General features: G+C 38.8%; 1 protein-coding gene across 14 annotated transcripts in view; it reads left to right on the plus strand.

Moving 5' to 3' along the window:
• Positions 1-2,765: 2,765 nt before the first annotated feature.
• The window catches only part of C2CD5 (C2 calcium dependent domain containing 5), a 72,884-nt gene continuing 61,691 nt past the window's right edge, over positions 2,766-13,958 (plus strand). For 3 of the 14 annotated variants that reach the window (XM_064516033.1, XM_064516020.1, XM_064516026.1), the window contains exons 1-6: positions 2,969-3,219; positions 7,226-7,312; positions 9,060-9,231; positions 11,665-11,760; positions 12,317-12,472; positions 12,593-12,637. In XM_064516033.1, coding sequence (XP_064372103.1) covers positions 3,031-3,219; positions 7,226-7,312; positions 9,060-9,231; positions 11,665-11,760; positions 12,317-12,472; positions 12,593-12,637 — 745 coding nt within the window. In that variant the 5' untranslated portion in view covers positions 2,969-3,030. Of the gene's footprint in view, positions 2,900-2,966; positions 3,220-7,225; positions 7,313-9,059; positions 9,232-11,664; positions 11,761-12,316; positions 12,473-12,592; positions 12,638-13,958 lie in introns of those variants that run through there. The other 11 variants (XM_064516071.1, XM_064516005.1, XM_064516040.1 and 8 more) reach the window with 8 other exon arrangements.

Below are 13,958 nucleotides of genomic sequence, written 5' to 3' on the forward strand. Positions count from 1 at the left end.
TATGAATTTCTGTGATCAGGGGGGCCCTGGGAAGATGCTAATCCTGTCAGTGGCCACAGTTGGGAATACATCCACAGCAAAGACCTGCCACTCCATGAAGTCTGTGATGTAGGCCACTCGTGGGTAAACAATCTGCACCACAATCATGCCCACTACAGACTTGTCTCTTCTTCACTGGTAGGTACAGGGAGGCTTCCAAAAGCAACACTGCTGCCCAGAACAGGCTAGACAGATACTCGGTAGTGAATAGTAGGTCTCCTGGCAAAGAGCACTGAAGACAACACTCTCCCTTTAAAGCTGCTGGATCCAGTGCTAGTCATGCAGGTATATGGTGTAATTTTATCTGACAGACATATTACATGTGGTCCCTGAATAGTTCCCTGAGCTGCAGACCTCTTTACGACTGGTATGGTGTGGATAGCAAAAAAAGGTTTATATCCTAATACGATGCCACAAATCTGTGATGGTTAAACAAGCTGTTAGCGGGAGTTTCATTCAGGTTCTGCAACAGAAGTTTTTCCCTCCACTCCCAGCTCAAGCAATGAGTAGCAGCCTGCATAGCCCCATTCTGGAAAACAAAGTGGCATCAGCAACAAGCCTGAGATGGTACCAAGCATGAACATTGGAAACAGATGAATGGTGAGAGTAAGCAATGTGGACACGAACCACTTGCACCTCTTGAGTGATGGCCCAGAAACCACTCCTTGGTGCATAACTTCCCAAAAGTGTAGACAGCAGTGGGGAATATTGTACATCTTAACACATAGTTGTACGTGTGTATCCTTACATGTTTATAACGTACAAGATGCTTCCAATTTTTTCCACCTCAAAGCACTGAAAACTTGCTTTCTTTCAAATTAAAGCCAAAATTTTCATGTGTTCACATCTCTTCATAAGCTGAAACAAAAAATATGCTACATATCACAAGACATATAGCAAGATCACAATAACTGCACAGTTTCCTCAGATTTGTTGCATTATAATTTAATTAGCAAGAGAAGCAAAGTGGATGTTCTGCCGCATAAGGAACATATGACAAAGTTTGTTTTTTCTTCCTTCTTGTATATAGTCAAGAACTGATGTTACACTCCCTACATCTTGGGGCATAAAGTAGTGTAGCATCACATAACAAAGGCCAAACAATGCAACAGAGAATGTTCTCTTGTCATCACAACCTTCTGCGGGTAACTTTCTATTCTAATAAGAAAGTTAAGACACAATTGGCTATGTTGGCAAGTAATGTAGTAGACTGATGGCAGATCTTTAGGGTGAAATGGAGCTGAGAATCCAGGATCCACATAATTGGCATACATTTCAGGGGATTTCATTTCAGACTAGCTTAGTTTAGTGCCATGGACTGAATGCCCTTGAGCAGCTGGAATGTATTAGGTGTGTTGTTGGAGCACATTTTTCAGTTCAATCTTACCCAAAAGGAATATCCAGTCCATGTGCTCTGAGACCGCTCTATGACATGAACCAAAAATTAAGTAGATGAGAGCAGCATATTCCATTCAAAAACATGTTTATGGTCCAAACTAAAATGCTAACATAGGAATTAGTAATTTCTACATTAGCAATATGTTCCCTGGTTTTGATTCCGTCCCTGTATCCTTACTCTTTATTGCTACCCTGCCTTAGAAATAGCCTCATTCCATCACTCCAGGATAGATGAGGAAGAACTATGCCTCTAGCTTGTTTATAATTTGCTCGGTATGATGAATATTACCAATGATATAAATTGTTACTAAGATAACTTCAAAGCAAGTTAGTGAAGAGAAATGCTAGACTAATGAAGCTGAATGCAGTTTGTCTGAGGACAGGTAGCCTAAGATCCTCTATACATTCATTTGCTATGCCACAGACTATCACACTCTGTCCATATGGTTCATATTTATGTCATGGCCAAACCCATAACATTATTTAGTCTTTTTGTAAGATTAAAAGAAAATCATACAACCAGATGTAGTAATTGGCTCAATATCTGCAGACCACATAATCAAAATACTCAGGGTTTCTTGTACTCCTCCACTCGAGATATGACCCACAACCCGCAGATGCTAATACAAGCTTGTTTCAAAACCCCAGAAACTTCCACCAATACACATACACACACACCTCACACAACTGCCCTCCAACCCTGTCCCTTTTGTTTTCCCCAAACTTCTTATTTCCAGCTAGCACTATTTCCTAAATAAGGAGCTTTTCAGGAATGAAAAGCAGGTGAAACCCAGTAACAAGAACCCTACAAAAATCCTGTTTCTGATAACTAGATTCTATTTAATATTTCCTTAATCCCTCAGAGTACTTTAGATACTCATTTTCCTATTAAACAACCAACCAACCCGGTTCCCGCCCGGTTTTTGTTTGGTCGAAATCCTTGGCAGGGAGCTCCGGGGGACACTCAGGGACGCCCGCGCGTGGAGCTCTCCGCACGCCCTCAGGCCCTAGGCTGCAGCTCGGGCCTCGCCCTGCCCACGGGAGCAGCGGCCGCCAGTTAACCCCGCCGCCTGCTCCCGCGGGCGCCGCGGGGCCCCGCTGTCGACAGACAGGCAGCAGCGGAGCCCGAAGGCACCCACCCCGGGGGGCGGCAGGCACAAGCCCGGGGCAGCTCCCGCGGCCGCCCCGCGAATCGATGATTCGGCGCTCAAACACCTTGACTTTCTTCCCGAGGGACCGCCTCGGCGCCGCCACAGCACCCATCGAGGAGTCGGCGTTCGACTCCCAGCTGGGTTCTCCGTGCCCGCGGCGCCATTTTGATGCGGGGCGGGGCGACACCGGCAGCGGGGACGGTGTGGCGCCGCGGGACACTGCGGCCGGTGGGAGGGGGAGGAAGGCGGCTCGCTTCCACCCCCGCTGCTCCCTAGGCGCGCTTGGCCGAACCGTTTGCAGTCGCGACCCGGTGAGTAGCGCATGCGCCCGAAGGCTGTTCCCTCCCCGGCGGTTTGCGTCACGCCGCGCGCGCCCCGCGGCCGTTGCAGCAGCGGCGCGGGCCATGGGCGGGCGGCCGCGGACCGTTGCTCGGTGCGGCGCATGCGCGTCGGCGCTGACCCCGCCCCCGCAGCTGCATGGGACACCCGCTGTTGTTTTCTCCTTGCAGCCGGCGGGAGGCGGCGGCCGAGGAGGAAGAAGATGCCGGGGAAGCTGAAGGTCAAGATTGTGGCAGGGCGCCATTTGCCAGTGATGGATCGCGCCAGCGACCTGACTGACGCCTTCGTGGAGGTTTGCGGGAGGGAGGGGCGCCGGGCCCCGCGGGAGGGCGCGCCCGCCACCCCGAAGCGCCGCCGGCCCCGCGCACCTGCCGCGCCGGCTCTGGGCGGCGACGGGGGGGCTGCGCACCTGCCGGCGACGCCGTGCGGCCCGGCCCGGCCCGGCCCGGCCCGGCCCGGCCGTGCCCGGCGCGTGAGGCGCCCCCCGCCGGCCGGCCGCGCTGCGGTGACGGCTGCTGCCCTGGTCAGGTACCTGCCTCTTAGAGCTGTCCTGAGCAGGGCCTTTCTGGGACATGCTTGGTGCCTCCTGGCGCTAACGGTAAACTGCTACCGTTGGTTGCATCGCTTTTTAGTCGGGGGAGGTAGGCTAGCCCCTGCCAGTGCTACCTGGGCTAGCATGTCCGGTGTTGCCCTGATCTGAAAAGCGACTGCAGAAATGGCAAGGGACTGTCTGAGTCCATATCCGCTGATATTTTTTCTAAGCCTTTTCTGCTCTACAGTTTGTTTTTTTTTTTAACATAAGAGTGTAGAGAATCAGAATGGCATTTTAGAAATACCCTCTTTTTTAAAGCCTCTCTCTGGTGGAGATTGTTAGTGAACAGTTCTTGCTGATAAGCCAGCCAAATGGAATCCATTTCAGGATTCAATAGAGGTGTTATAAGCAGAATGGAGAAGTAGTAAAAACATGTTTAAGTCACTTGTTTCTCAATACATAAAGTGCAGAGCGGCTCTACAGTCTTCACTTTCAAGGCCAATATTCATATTTTTATTTAAACTATTAAATTTATTTGAAAGAGAATTTTTACTGAGGATAAGTACTTAATTGTATGTTTAAACCACTTTATTGTACTGGAAGTATCTAATGTTAACCAATCTGTATATAGTTAACAGGCAGTATGTAAGGAGTTTCTCAGCAAGGGATTGTAAAATGAATTGACATGATCCTTCTGTTTTATGGTTCAATATTTGAAGTGCAAATAACTTAGAACAATTTCAATTAAATACCATAGATTCAGAGATCATACTGTAAGAAGGAATAAGGAGATTTAAAAATGGGATACTATAGAAATGCAAGCCTATACTACAAATAGTAATTGAGATTAGGATAATACTGGAATTAAGGTAGGAAAATATAATGTCTTTCTACAACTGTGTAATTTGAAAAGTCTATTAATATTGATCTCAGAATAGATTTTGGGCTTGTAAGTCCTAATTTAGTTTGTTGCTTAAAATTTGGTTGATGTTAGACACTACGTGCATTACTTAGTGGGACGATAAATAAGTAATAAAGAAAAAATACATTTTGACATGCTCTTTAATGGAGCTGAAATAGTACATAGTTATTCTATTGTATTAATTAAGTGAAAATGATTTAACTTTGTATTACAGTGTTTGGTTTCAAATGTTTCAGTAGGTTTAATTTATAAACAACTTCTCTTGTGATTTTAAATTTGATTAAAAGGCAGCCTAGAGCAACTCTGCTGTGTGCTAGTAGGAGACAGGAAAAGCAGGAATAGAAAATACTGTTCTCTGATGAGTTTCATTTGGCTTGTTTTTTATGCTGTATCGAGGAGAAAGGTCTCTCCTCTCCTTTTGGCCACTTGTTTCCAACCCTGCACCCTCTATGACAACCCTGGAGTGTGAGTAGCTGTGTAGCAAAAGGGATGAGGAAATTCATCTGGTTAAGCACTAATTTAGCAAAAAAAAAAAAAAAAAAAAAGTTATTTTTCACCAGGATCAATTTGCTTATCTGGTTTACTGTGCAGCTTCATGAATGTTTTGGCACAAATAAGGCAGAAGAAATACATAGATGGGGCCTTGCTTTTAGGACCACTACTCGCAAAAAATATTCAGAGGGTGGGGACCACCCTTTCCACGTGGGGAGTAGGTGAGGCAGCAGGTGAGATTTATGTCAAAATAAACTGATCTTGAAAGTGTGGTTTTATTCATATGTATATGGTTACTGAAAAACTTTACTTCTGCTTTTAATTTTTTTTCAGTGAAAATATTTTGCAATGTTAACGTACTTATTGTTTACTAACCTTTAATTTCTACATTAGATATTTTAATATAAATCTAGAATTAAAGAAGAAAAGGAGGAAAGAATTCAGAGCTCTTGCTTGGCTCAGATTATGCATAATTTGGATTTTGCCAGCAGAAAATGTGTGATTTGGAGCAAATTATCCTCTGCAATTGTGCTTCTAAATTTGAACAGCAGACTGCAGTGTAGTGCATGATTACCTGTACTGTCTTTAATGGACTGGCTAGACTGCTGGAGAAGTTTAGTTGTAGCTGCGTAGGGCTCCAAGGGAACTAATTTACTCTGCCAGATAATATGCAAAATTAGTCTAGGTAGAGCTCTGAGCTACTGTGTGTTGGCTGCTGCTGATATGTGAGGTAGCTCAGTTGAAACTAGCATCAGTATCCCTTTATTATGCTGCTTTGTATAGTGAATACAAATTCTAAGTAGCTGTGTTGTTAGCTTTCTTTATCCACATAGAGGCTGCGTGCGCTTTTCGATAGCTAGCTGATTTTTTCCGAAATCCTGTGTTTTTATACCACCCTGGCTTTTAACTTTAAAGATTACTTTGAAAATACTTTCTTTTCCAAAAGGATTACTGCTCATTGAATCATATCGAAGGCCTCAGGGTTTTTTTGTTGGGCTGGTTGCGCTCAGTGTGAATTTATGACCCAGTTTTTCAACACTTATGCTTTTTGAATTAACTAGATGTCCATAAGCACCTACAGAATTTCTACATTTTGGCTTTGTGCCTATGCAAAATAATCATCGTATTACTAAAACGTCTGAAATATTAATTTTATACCTTTTCAAATAAAAATGTGAAAAAAATGCTAGATAGTTTTCAAAAGCTAAGCCTAAATTTAATCTCCAAAATCCATTTAGATATGTAAAGAAAACTGTCTTCAAAATCCCCAACTGTCTTTGATTTTAGGAGTAGAAATCATCAATGCAGCATTTCTTTAAAATGAGCCTACTCGTTATTTTCTTAGGAATCTCAAATGATCTCAAACAGCCTACCTTCAGGTATTTCTTCATCTTGGTGTGAGCTGAAGTACTAATTATTTTGAGAGATAAGATTCACAGAGCTACCGGTGTGTAAAAGTGGTTTGGAATGAAAGCTACAGTGAAATAAACGCTCTTGCATTTATGCAGCATGGTTCCTTGGAATATGGAACATCCCAGAAGTTGTGTTTCACCTTTTTTTTCTTTTTCTTTTTTTTTTTTTAAACAATTGTAGTGATCTTGAAATAGACTCCTATGGAGACCAAATTCCTGAAATAGAATATTTTGAAGTTGAATCTGCAGTAGAAGTATGTAGAATATTTAATTTTCAGTGTGTGTGGTCTCTTTATTAAAACATACATATATATTCCTTCTAGCTTTTTTGTATATCTGCTTTTTGGAATTTTCTATATGATAAAAAGGGGATAGAAATTAAAAAGGTGCTTTCCCTTGCTGCTGTAAATTTAGTGATGTGCGTCCAGTGTATCAAGACTGCAGCTCGTGGAAATGGTTTCAGTTATTGTGTAGCGTGCATTTGTGGACACAGTATATTTTAAGAAATCTATTTAGTAATGTTACCATTTTAGTTTTGAATTTGTTTTATAACTTGTCAGTAAAGCCAATTTAGAAATCCTAGATTCTTTTGCTTAGAATATTTCTAAAACAAAAGCAAGCAACTGCAAAGAGAGCATACCAAGGGACTGTCAGTAGCCAAAAAAAGCAGTAGTTTTAACTATAAAGTAAAAAAAAAAAAATTTTTTTAAGTAGTTGTAGAGAGAAATTTTTTTTAGAAGTTCTGATGGTGTATAGGAAGTTACCTATGGATATGTGTGAATTGATTCAGAAAGCCACTCTCACTGAGAAGAAAAGGATTCCTTGACATTATTGAAATTCATACTTGAATTATCTGCACGTACAGATTTAGCATGGGTAACTTGGTTTTCTAAATTTATTTATTAATGTTTTATTTATAATTGAATGTTCATATTTTTAGGTGAAATTTGGAAATACCACATTTAAGACAGATGTGTATCCCAAATCACTCAATCCTCAGTGGAATTCTGAATGGTTTAAATTTGAAGTAAGTGTTCTTTAAGTGATCACCTGTATCTATATGGGCACTCTGGTTTAGAAGCTGTTAGTGAATTAACTTTGTTTCAGGGAGCAAATGTGAGTTTTGAGAAGTGAGGCTGTTTTTGTTCACATACACATGAAACCTTTTCAGGAAACTTGCCTAAAGTTAGACTTTGATTGCTAAAGGTGTCTCATTGGCTTTTTTAGGACTGTCTGTATAGATTGCCGGATTGGAGCCAACTCAGATAGAATACTGGGTAATACTAGAAAAGATAGAAGTAAAAATGGGAAAAAGCCATTATCAATTAGGCCCTCTGATATCCGGATGGGTATGTTTGCTTTTTTAAAGGAGTAATTTTGAGTAAGGAAAATTAATTGGTATTTTGAATATGGTTGGCATATTTAGTTTAAGCAGTAATGTATTTAATGAAGGAAAACAGGAAAATTTTGTTTAAAAAATTACAAAATATTTAGGACAGCATTTATCAACACCTTCTTTTCACTTTTGCTTGCATAATAATGATGGTGCTTGGCATTTTCCTGTAATTGTTCCTTTCCAGAAGCTGATTGGTTGATTTCAATGAACTGAATATAGCAGTATCATAGCACCCTTTGACATTCTGCCCTGCACAAGTATTTGTATATTGATTTTCTTTTTTTGTTATTACATTAGTGTCAAAAAGAGAGGGGGAAAAAAAGGACTGTGCAATGGTATTCGGAGTGAATTTTTAAAAAATTTGAATGTGTAGTACTTGCTTATTTTGCATAGTGGTGTAAGGTAATATGACAATGTAAGCATGTTTGTAGTATGTGTACATGTAGTGAGTAACAATAGCTGGTAATGTTATAAGTATTTTAGACAACATATAAAATAGTAAAGTGAGGCAGATTGTTAATCAACATGGAATGCCTGATTAAGAAAATAGTACTGTGATATGAAAGTTTACTTACTTTTCATTTTTATCTTTCAATTCCTGGCTGCTGCTTTTTGGGAGGGGGGAAGAATTAGCTGATCTGTGTGGAGGATTAACTCTGTTCATACAGAAGGAGTATCTTTTTGCATGGAAAAATGGATTTGGGAAAGAAAAGGGCCAAAAAGCAACATTGAAAAAAAAATCAGAATTCCACATTTCAAAGAGTGGAAAAACAGTAACTGCTTAAGACATCGTAAGTGTGTGCGTGTGTGTTTAGTTTGATCAGTTTGCAAGACTACATGTTAAAATTCTGCAAACACTTACATGAGTTATCCCATTACGTTTGGCAAACCTGATTCTTCGTTTGCAAATTTCAGCACAAAAAGTTGTATATTCTTCTGAAAATACAGCTGAAGTATCTGAAGATGGATAATTGTATTTATTTAGGAAAGTGCATGTATGAAATTACTGGGTGGTTTTTTTTTTTTTTTTTTTTTTTTTGTGATGGGTTGTATTAAATGTCTTTGGGATGGATAGACAATGTAGAGAGTGTGCCTAAAAGAAAAATCACATGGAATTTTAAAATGTGCGATCGCTATAATTTTGCTTTTCTGTTTTTCTCCCAGTGATAACTTCTGGTTCCAGGCTCTCATCACTCTGTGAAGGGTAAAATCAAAATCAGTGAATGCATTGGTTAGATACAGGAGATAAAAATTACAGATTTATCTGTGTCATGTTACTGTAGATAACTAACTCGTATCTTCTTGCATTTGTTTTTCAGCGGTGTTTCCTTGCTTTTTCTTTTTTATATTCAAATTCTATGTCAACATTTGTTTCTAGGTAGATGATGAAGAACTACAAGATGAACCTCTCCAAATCACAGTTCTTGATCATGATACGTACAGTGCTAATGATGCCATTGGCAAAGTGTACATAGATATTGATCCTTTGCTCTATAGTGAAGCAGCCACAGTTATATCAGGATGGTTTCCCATTTATGATACCATCCATGGTAAGGCTTGCTAATTTAGAAGTAAAACAATGTTGTTTGAGATATAATCTACTTCTTAAAATGTTCATTTCTTTAAACTGTCTTCAGAACTTTGTAATAGTATAACCTTGGTAGGTAGAATGCTACCTATTTGGTGCTTTTTTCCTTATTAGGTCTTTAGTAAATTAGAGTGCAATTTAAAAATCAGTGACAAGTTATACTTTTAGGATACTTTTCCTTTTCTGTTTTAATAGCAATTGTATAGGAACGATGCCAGAAATTTTAGGCATGAGAATTCAGTAGTTTAGAATTATTCTTTGCAGAATGCTTTTCAACAGAACTTGTCACAAATGGAAAAACTCTTCATGTAGTATTTTAAATAATTACTGCAAAGTTTAGGTTTAAAAAGAAAAATTTCGGTTACCATACGTTTACTTAAAGAATATACTCTTGCTGAAGTCACTTGGGGTGAGCCCTTCTGGTACGCTAGACAAGCTTCACTTGAGATGGAGGGATAGCATGTGACAAATCTTCAGTATAAAGTACAGCATGACACTCCTTTTCCATTAAGAAAATATTCACAGTCCTAGATAGAATTCTTCGAAATATCTTGAAGATATGAGAAGGTGAAGTTAGTGATAGTTCTGATTTTAATGAAACTGAGCTTTCATCCCAGAAGGTCAAGGTCAGTTCATAGCAAGTTAGCCTCTTCAGTACCTTATTACAGAACATCTGTTTGGCTGCATGTAACACCTCAGTTTATTATCCAATGTGAACTCAATGATTTAACTATATTAAAAGCTAAATAGAAATTATTGGTGGGAAAGCATTAATGATGTTTACTGTATGATCATCATAAATATAAAAATATTTCAAATATGTTGCAACAGTTACATTGACAACTTTTTGAGAAGTGCTGCATGTATTTTTTTATCTTTTATTCTATCCATATTTTCCTACCATATACTTTGTTTCATATCGTACATTTTCTTTTAATCTAGATGAACACTGTATTGTCTTAGAATATGTACAACTTGTATATAAGAGAGAAATTAAATTTCTGTGTATTCTTCTAGGTATGCTAGCATTTCACAACTTCTGTTTAAATAAAATAAGAATTCTTGTATTTCCATGTTCATATCAGTAGATTCTAATTACCTTGGTTCTTGCCAGACAGTAACTGACACTTCATTAGAAAAATCTGCACAATGCCTATAAATTTTTATTTTGAAAAAGAAAAAGGCTTTTTTGCGCTTTACCATGGTTGTTTGTGAAAATACATGAACCTTATGTAGTTCCTGTTATAGTAAATGAATGCTTCTTCTACTGACATTTTGGAAGATAGATCTAGGTGACTTTATTGCAATAACATCAGAGACAATCTACAAAGCAAATACTTTTGTTTGCTCTTTTGCTATTGAGTATCAGATGTTTAGGTGGTAAAGGCTTCTGAAGTCACTAGAGATCAGACTCATCAAGAAGCTTAGTCCTCAATATGTCAGGATCTATAATAATGTGATATGAAATGGTTTTTGTTACTGGGAGGGGGGAAAAAGGAGAAAAAGCTCAGGATAAAAACATAATAAAATCAAAAAGGCCTGGCTGTATTTTGAAGAAATACTTCTTTACTAACAAGATTTAATTATGGTCAAAAAATTAAGCTTTATCTAAAAAGTCTGTGGTACCTTACTTTGTGTTTCTTCTCATGGACAAAGTATTGTATAAACATTTACTGTGCCTGTTCTGTGGTACTCAAAAGAACTGTAAATTTGTTCACGAGCAGCTTTACTGTGATCTCAAAACCATTTGAGGGAGAAAAATGTGAAAACATTTTCATGTTGGTTAAAGCTTTTTTATGTGGACAGGACTCCAGTTCAAGGTACATATAATGTCAGTTAGTACCTCAGCCCTTTTGTGCTTAGGATATCTTCAGACAGTGTGTGAGTCCTTAGATACCAGTTTTATGCCCTTGCTGTAATGATGATGCAGGGCAAGAGAGCAGAAGCAATACTTGCTCACAGGAGCAGGGGCCACTACTATAGCAGGTGTCTGATGGCTTCACTTTTCCCAATCCCATCATTCCTCCTAAAATCCTGTTTGGGCCAGCAGGTATTTGAGGAACATTGCATGCAGGGCTTCAGCCTCAAAGGCTGCTCTTGCCTTGGAGGCTGTTGGCAGAACTACAAGTTTCCTCTCATTTCCTCTTGTGAGAGGGTGTCTCTGAATTAGACCTAAGAAGCAAGGAAGTGTCGTCTTGCTCCTGTGGCCTGGATTAGAATTGATACATGAACTGCAAATTGAACCAGGCTGTTCTAGCAGGAATATACGTTTTGTGGAGAAAAAATAATTCATTGATAATAGAAAGTGCATTAGTTACAAATAATAGGGAATGATTAACAGAATTAGTTTTGTATTGATTTCTGGTACAGCTTCTCATTTTTTGTTTATTTATAGGTATACGTGGGGAGATCAATGTGGTGGTGAAAGTAGATCTCTTCAATGATTTGAACAGATTTAGGCAGTCATCCTGTGGAGTCAAATTTTTTTGCAGTAAGTAGAGGAAAAAAGTTTATTTGAACGGGAAGCTTTTGTTTTTTTCTTTTCTTCCTTTCCTGTTCTGTCAGTTTCTCTGCTCTTGCCAGCCCACTGCATAGGCCCAGGGCAGGTTACATTGAAGCCTATGGCAAATGTGTTTAGTCTTTTTTTTTTTTTTTAATTTAATTTCTACTCTTTGTATCTCAAAAAATGTAGATAATTGATTTCTTTTTCTTGGCTTTCTGGAGTTGCATTTCAGTGCATGATGTGTATGCACATTAATTTACTTTGTATGTGTATTCTGTTCAAAAGGCACAAGTGAAAAGATTTCATAATGGTACATGTTGAAACAGAGTTGTAAGTGATACACTGGACAGTTATCTTATTGGTGTTCCATGGTCTCCCAGAACAAAACTGCTTGGGTATGTCTGGATTCTGACAGAAATAAAACTGTATGGATTACTTTCTGGAATCATTCACAGCAGTTCTTAGGTGTAATTTAAAAATTTTCTTTGACTTCTTGTCTCTTTGAATTACACTTTACTACTTTTTTTTTTTTTTTTTTTAACAGCTACATCTATTCCCAAGTGTTACAGAGCAGTAATAATCCATGGATTTGTGGAAGAACTTGTAGTTAATGAAGACCCAGAATACCAGTGGATAGACCGAATTCGTACACCACGGGCATCAAATGAGGCTAGACAAAGACTCATTTCACTAATGTCAGGTATTAAACATGTAGGCTATAGTTGTGATTGCTGCTAATTTAAAATATCTACCTTTTAAATAAGTTATTTATGATGAGATTGTATATGAATTTTGATATTAACTATGTGTATTTTTTCAGTTCACGTTCTATGCTATTTTGGAAGATTCTTTGTCCTAACTGATGGTCAGTATTGCTGATTTTTTTTTTTTTTTTTTTTTTGCCTTGGTGAGGCCATGCTGCTGCTTGCTTAATCTGTTGGTTGTTTTTAGCAAGGTCAAGGAAACCTGTGAAGCTCTCCTAAAGATGTTCTTTTTAACCCATCTGAGGAGTATTACTAGAATTTTGCTCCTAATAGCTAAGAACATAAACAACTCCACCATCCTTTGCACTGCTTTGAATATGTGACCAAACATGCAAGCACCCGCTCAGATTCAATGTAATAAATCTACTTCATCCCATCTCTTCAGAATCAAGATTGATTCATTGTTTCTCAAGCATACATCTGTATGCTTGTATTGATTCTGTAGGGCAGATCTGTAATTCCTGAAGAGACCAGTTATTAGGATTCCAGTTGGTATCAAAAATCTTCACAAATTTCTTTGTATTGCTGTAATGTTTATAAACACCAGTTGCTAATGAAGATCCCAATGTTTCAGGTGCCCGTAGAGCAGAACAAAAGGCCCCTGCACTAGACGACTTACAGACTAAGGCTAGAAACAACCAGTTTATAGAGGCAGACAATATTGATGGTATAAGGAATACAAGGAAATGATAAAATGATAGCCGTTGGAATGATAGGCAGTGTTTTCAGCTCACTAATGGGCTCTTGGTGTTGTCAGGTTTCTTGTAGATGTTATGCTTTAGGGAAGATACTGAAAGAAGTAGTAAGTTGGGCTTTGGACATGTATGGACATCTTTAGTAAGTGAGGTAACAGAAGAGAGCATGGAGATGTTACTTGGTGTTAGGTATCTTCGCTGGGAGGAAGACAGCACGTTTTGGGGAAAAATGTGGAAACTGGTCATAAATGATATGAGTTAGCTTTTAGTGAGTTGCTGATACAGCTCCTCTGATATGTTAGTTTATAGGATTAACATTTGCATATCTTGCATGTCTTGTGTAAATGGTGAAAATGAATAAAATAGCACACGTGGAAAATGTTCTGCTAGTTTTTTTTATTAATAATGGTTTTATTTTTTATTAATAATGGTTTTTGTTAATAATGGTAGTGATTTAAACCCCCCAAAAACAGCTCATAGTACTGTTGCATACAGTGTAATGCTTCACATTGCAATCATTGTTACTGATGGCTACTTCTGAAGAAATCTGCAACTTTCTGAGAATGACGGGGGAAGTGGGGAGCCAGTCTTCCATTGCTGTGGATTCTGAGAAGGAGCGTTGTTCCATAGCTTCTGTGCTGAGATATGACTTACACGTGTTCGCAGGCTCTTTGTCATATTATGTATTGTATCTTTAGAAAGAAGTTGGTTATGACTTTGGCTTAAA

Source organism: Dromaius novaehollandiae, chromosome 1 (genome assembly GCF_036370855.1).
Source record: "Dromaius novaehollandiae isolate bDroNov1 chromosome 1, bDroNov1.hap1, whole genome shotgun sequence".
Classification (NCBI taxonomy): Eukaryota; Metazoa; Chordata; class Aves; order Casuariiformes; family Dromaiidae; genus Dromaius; species Dromaius novaehollandiae.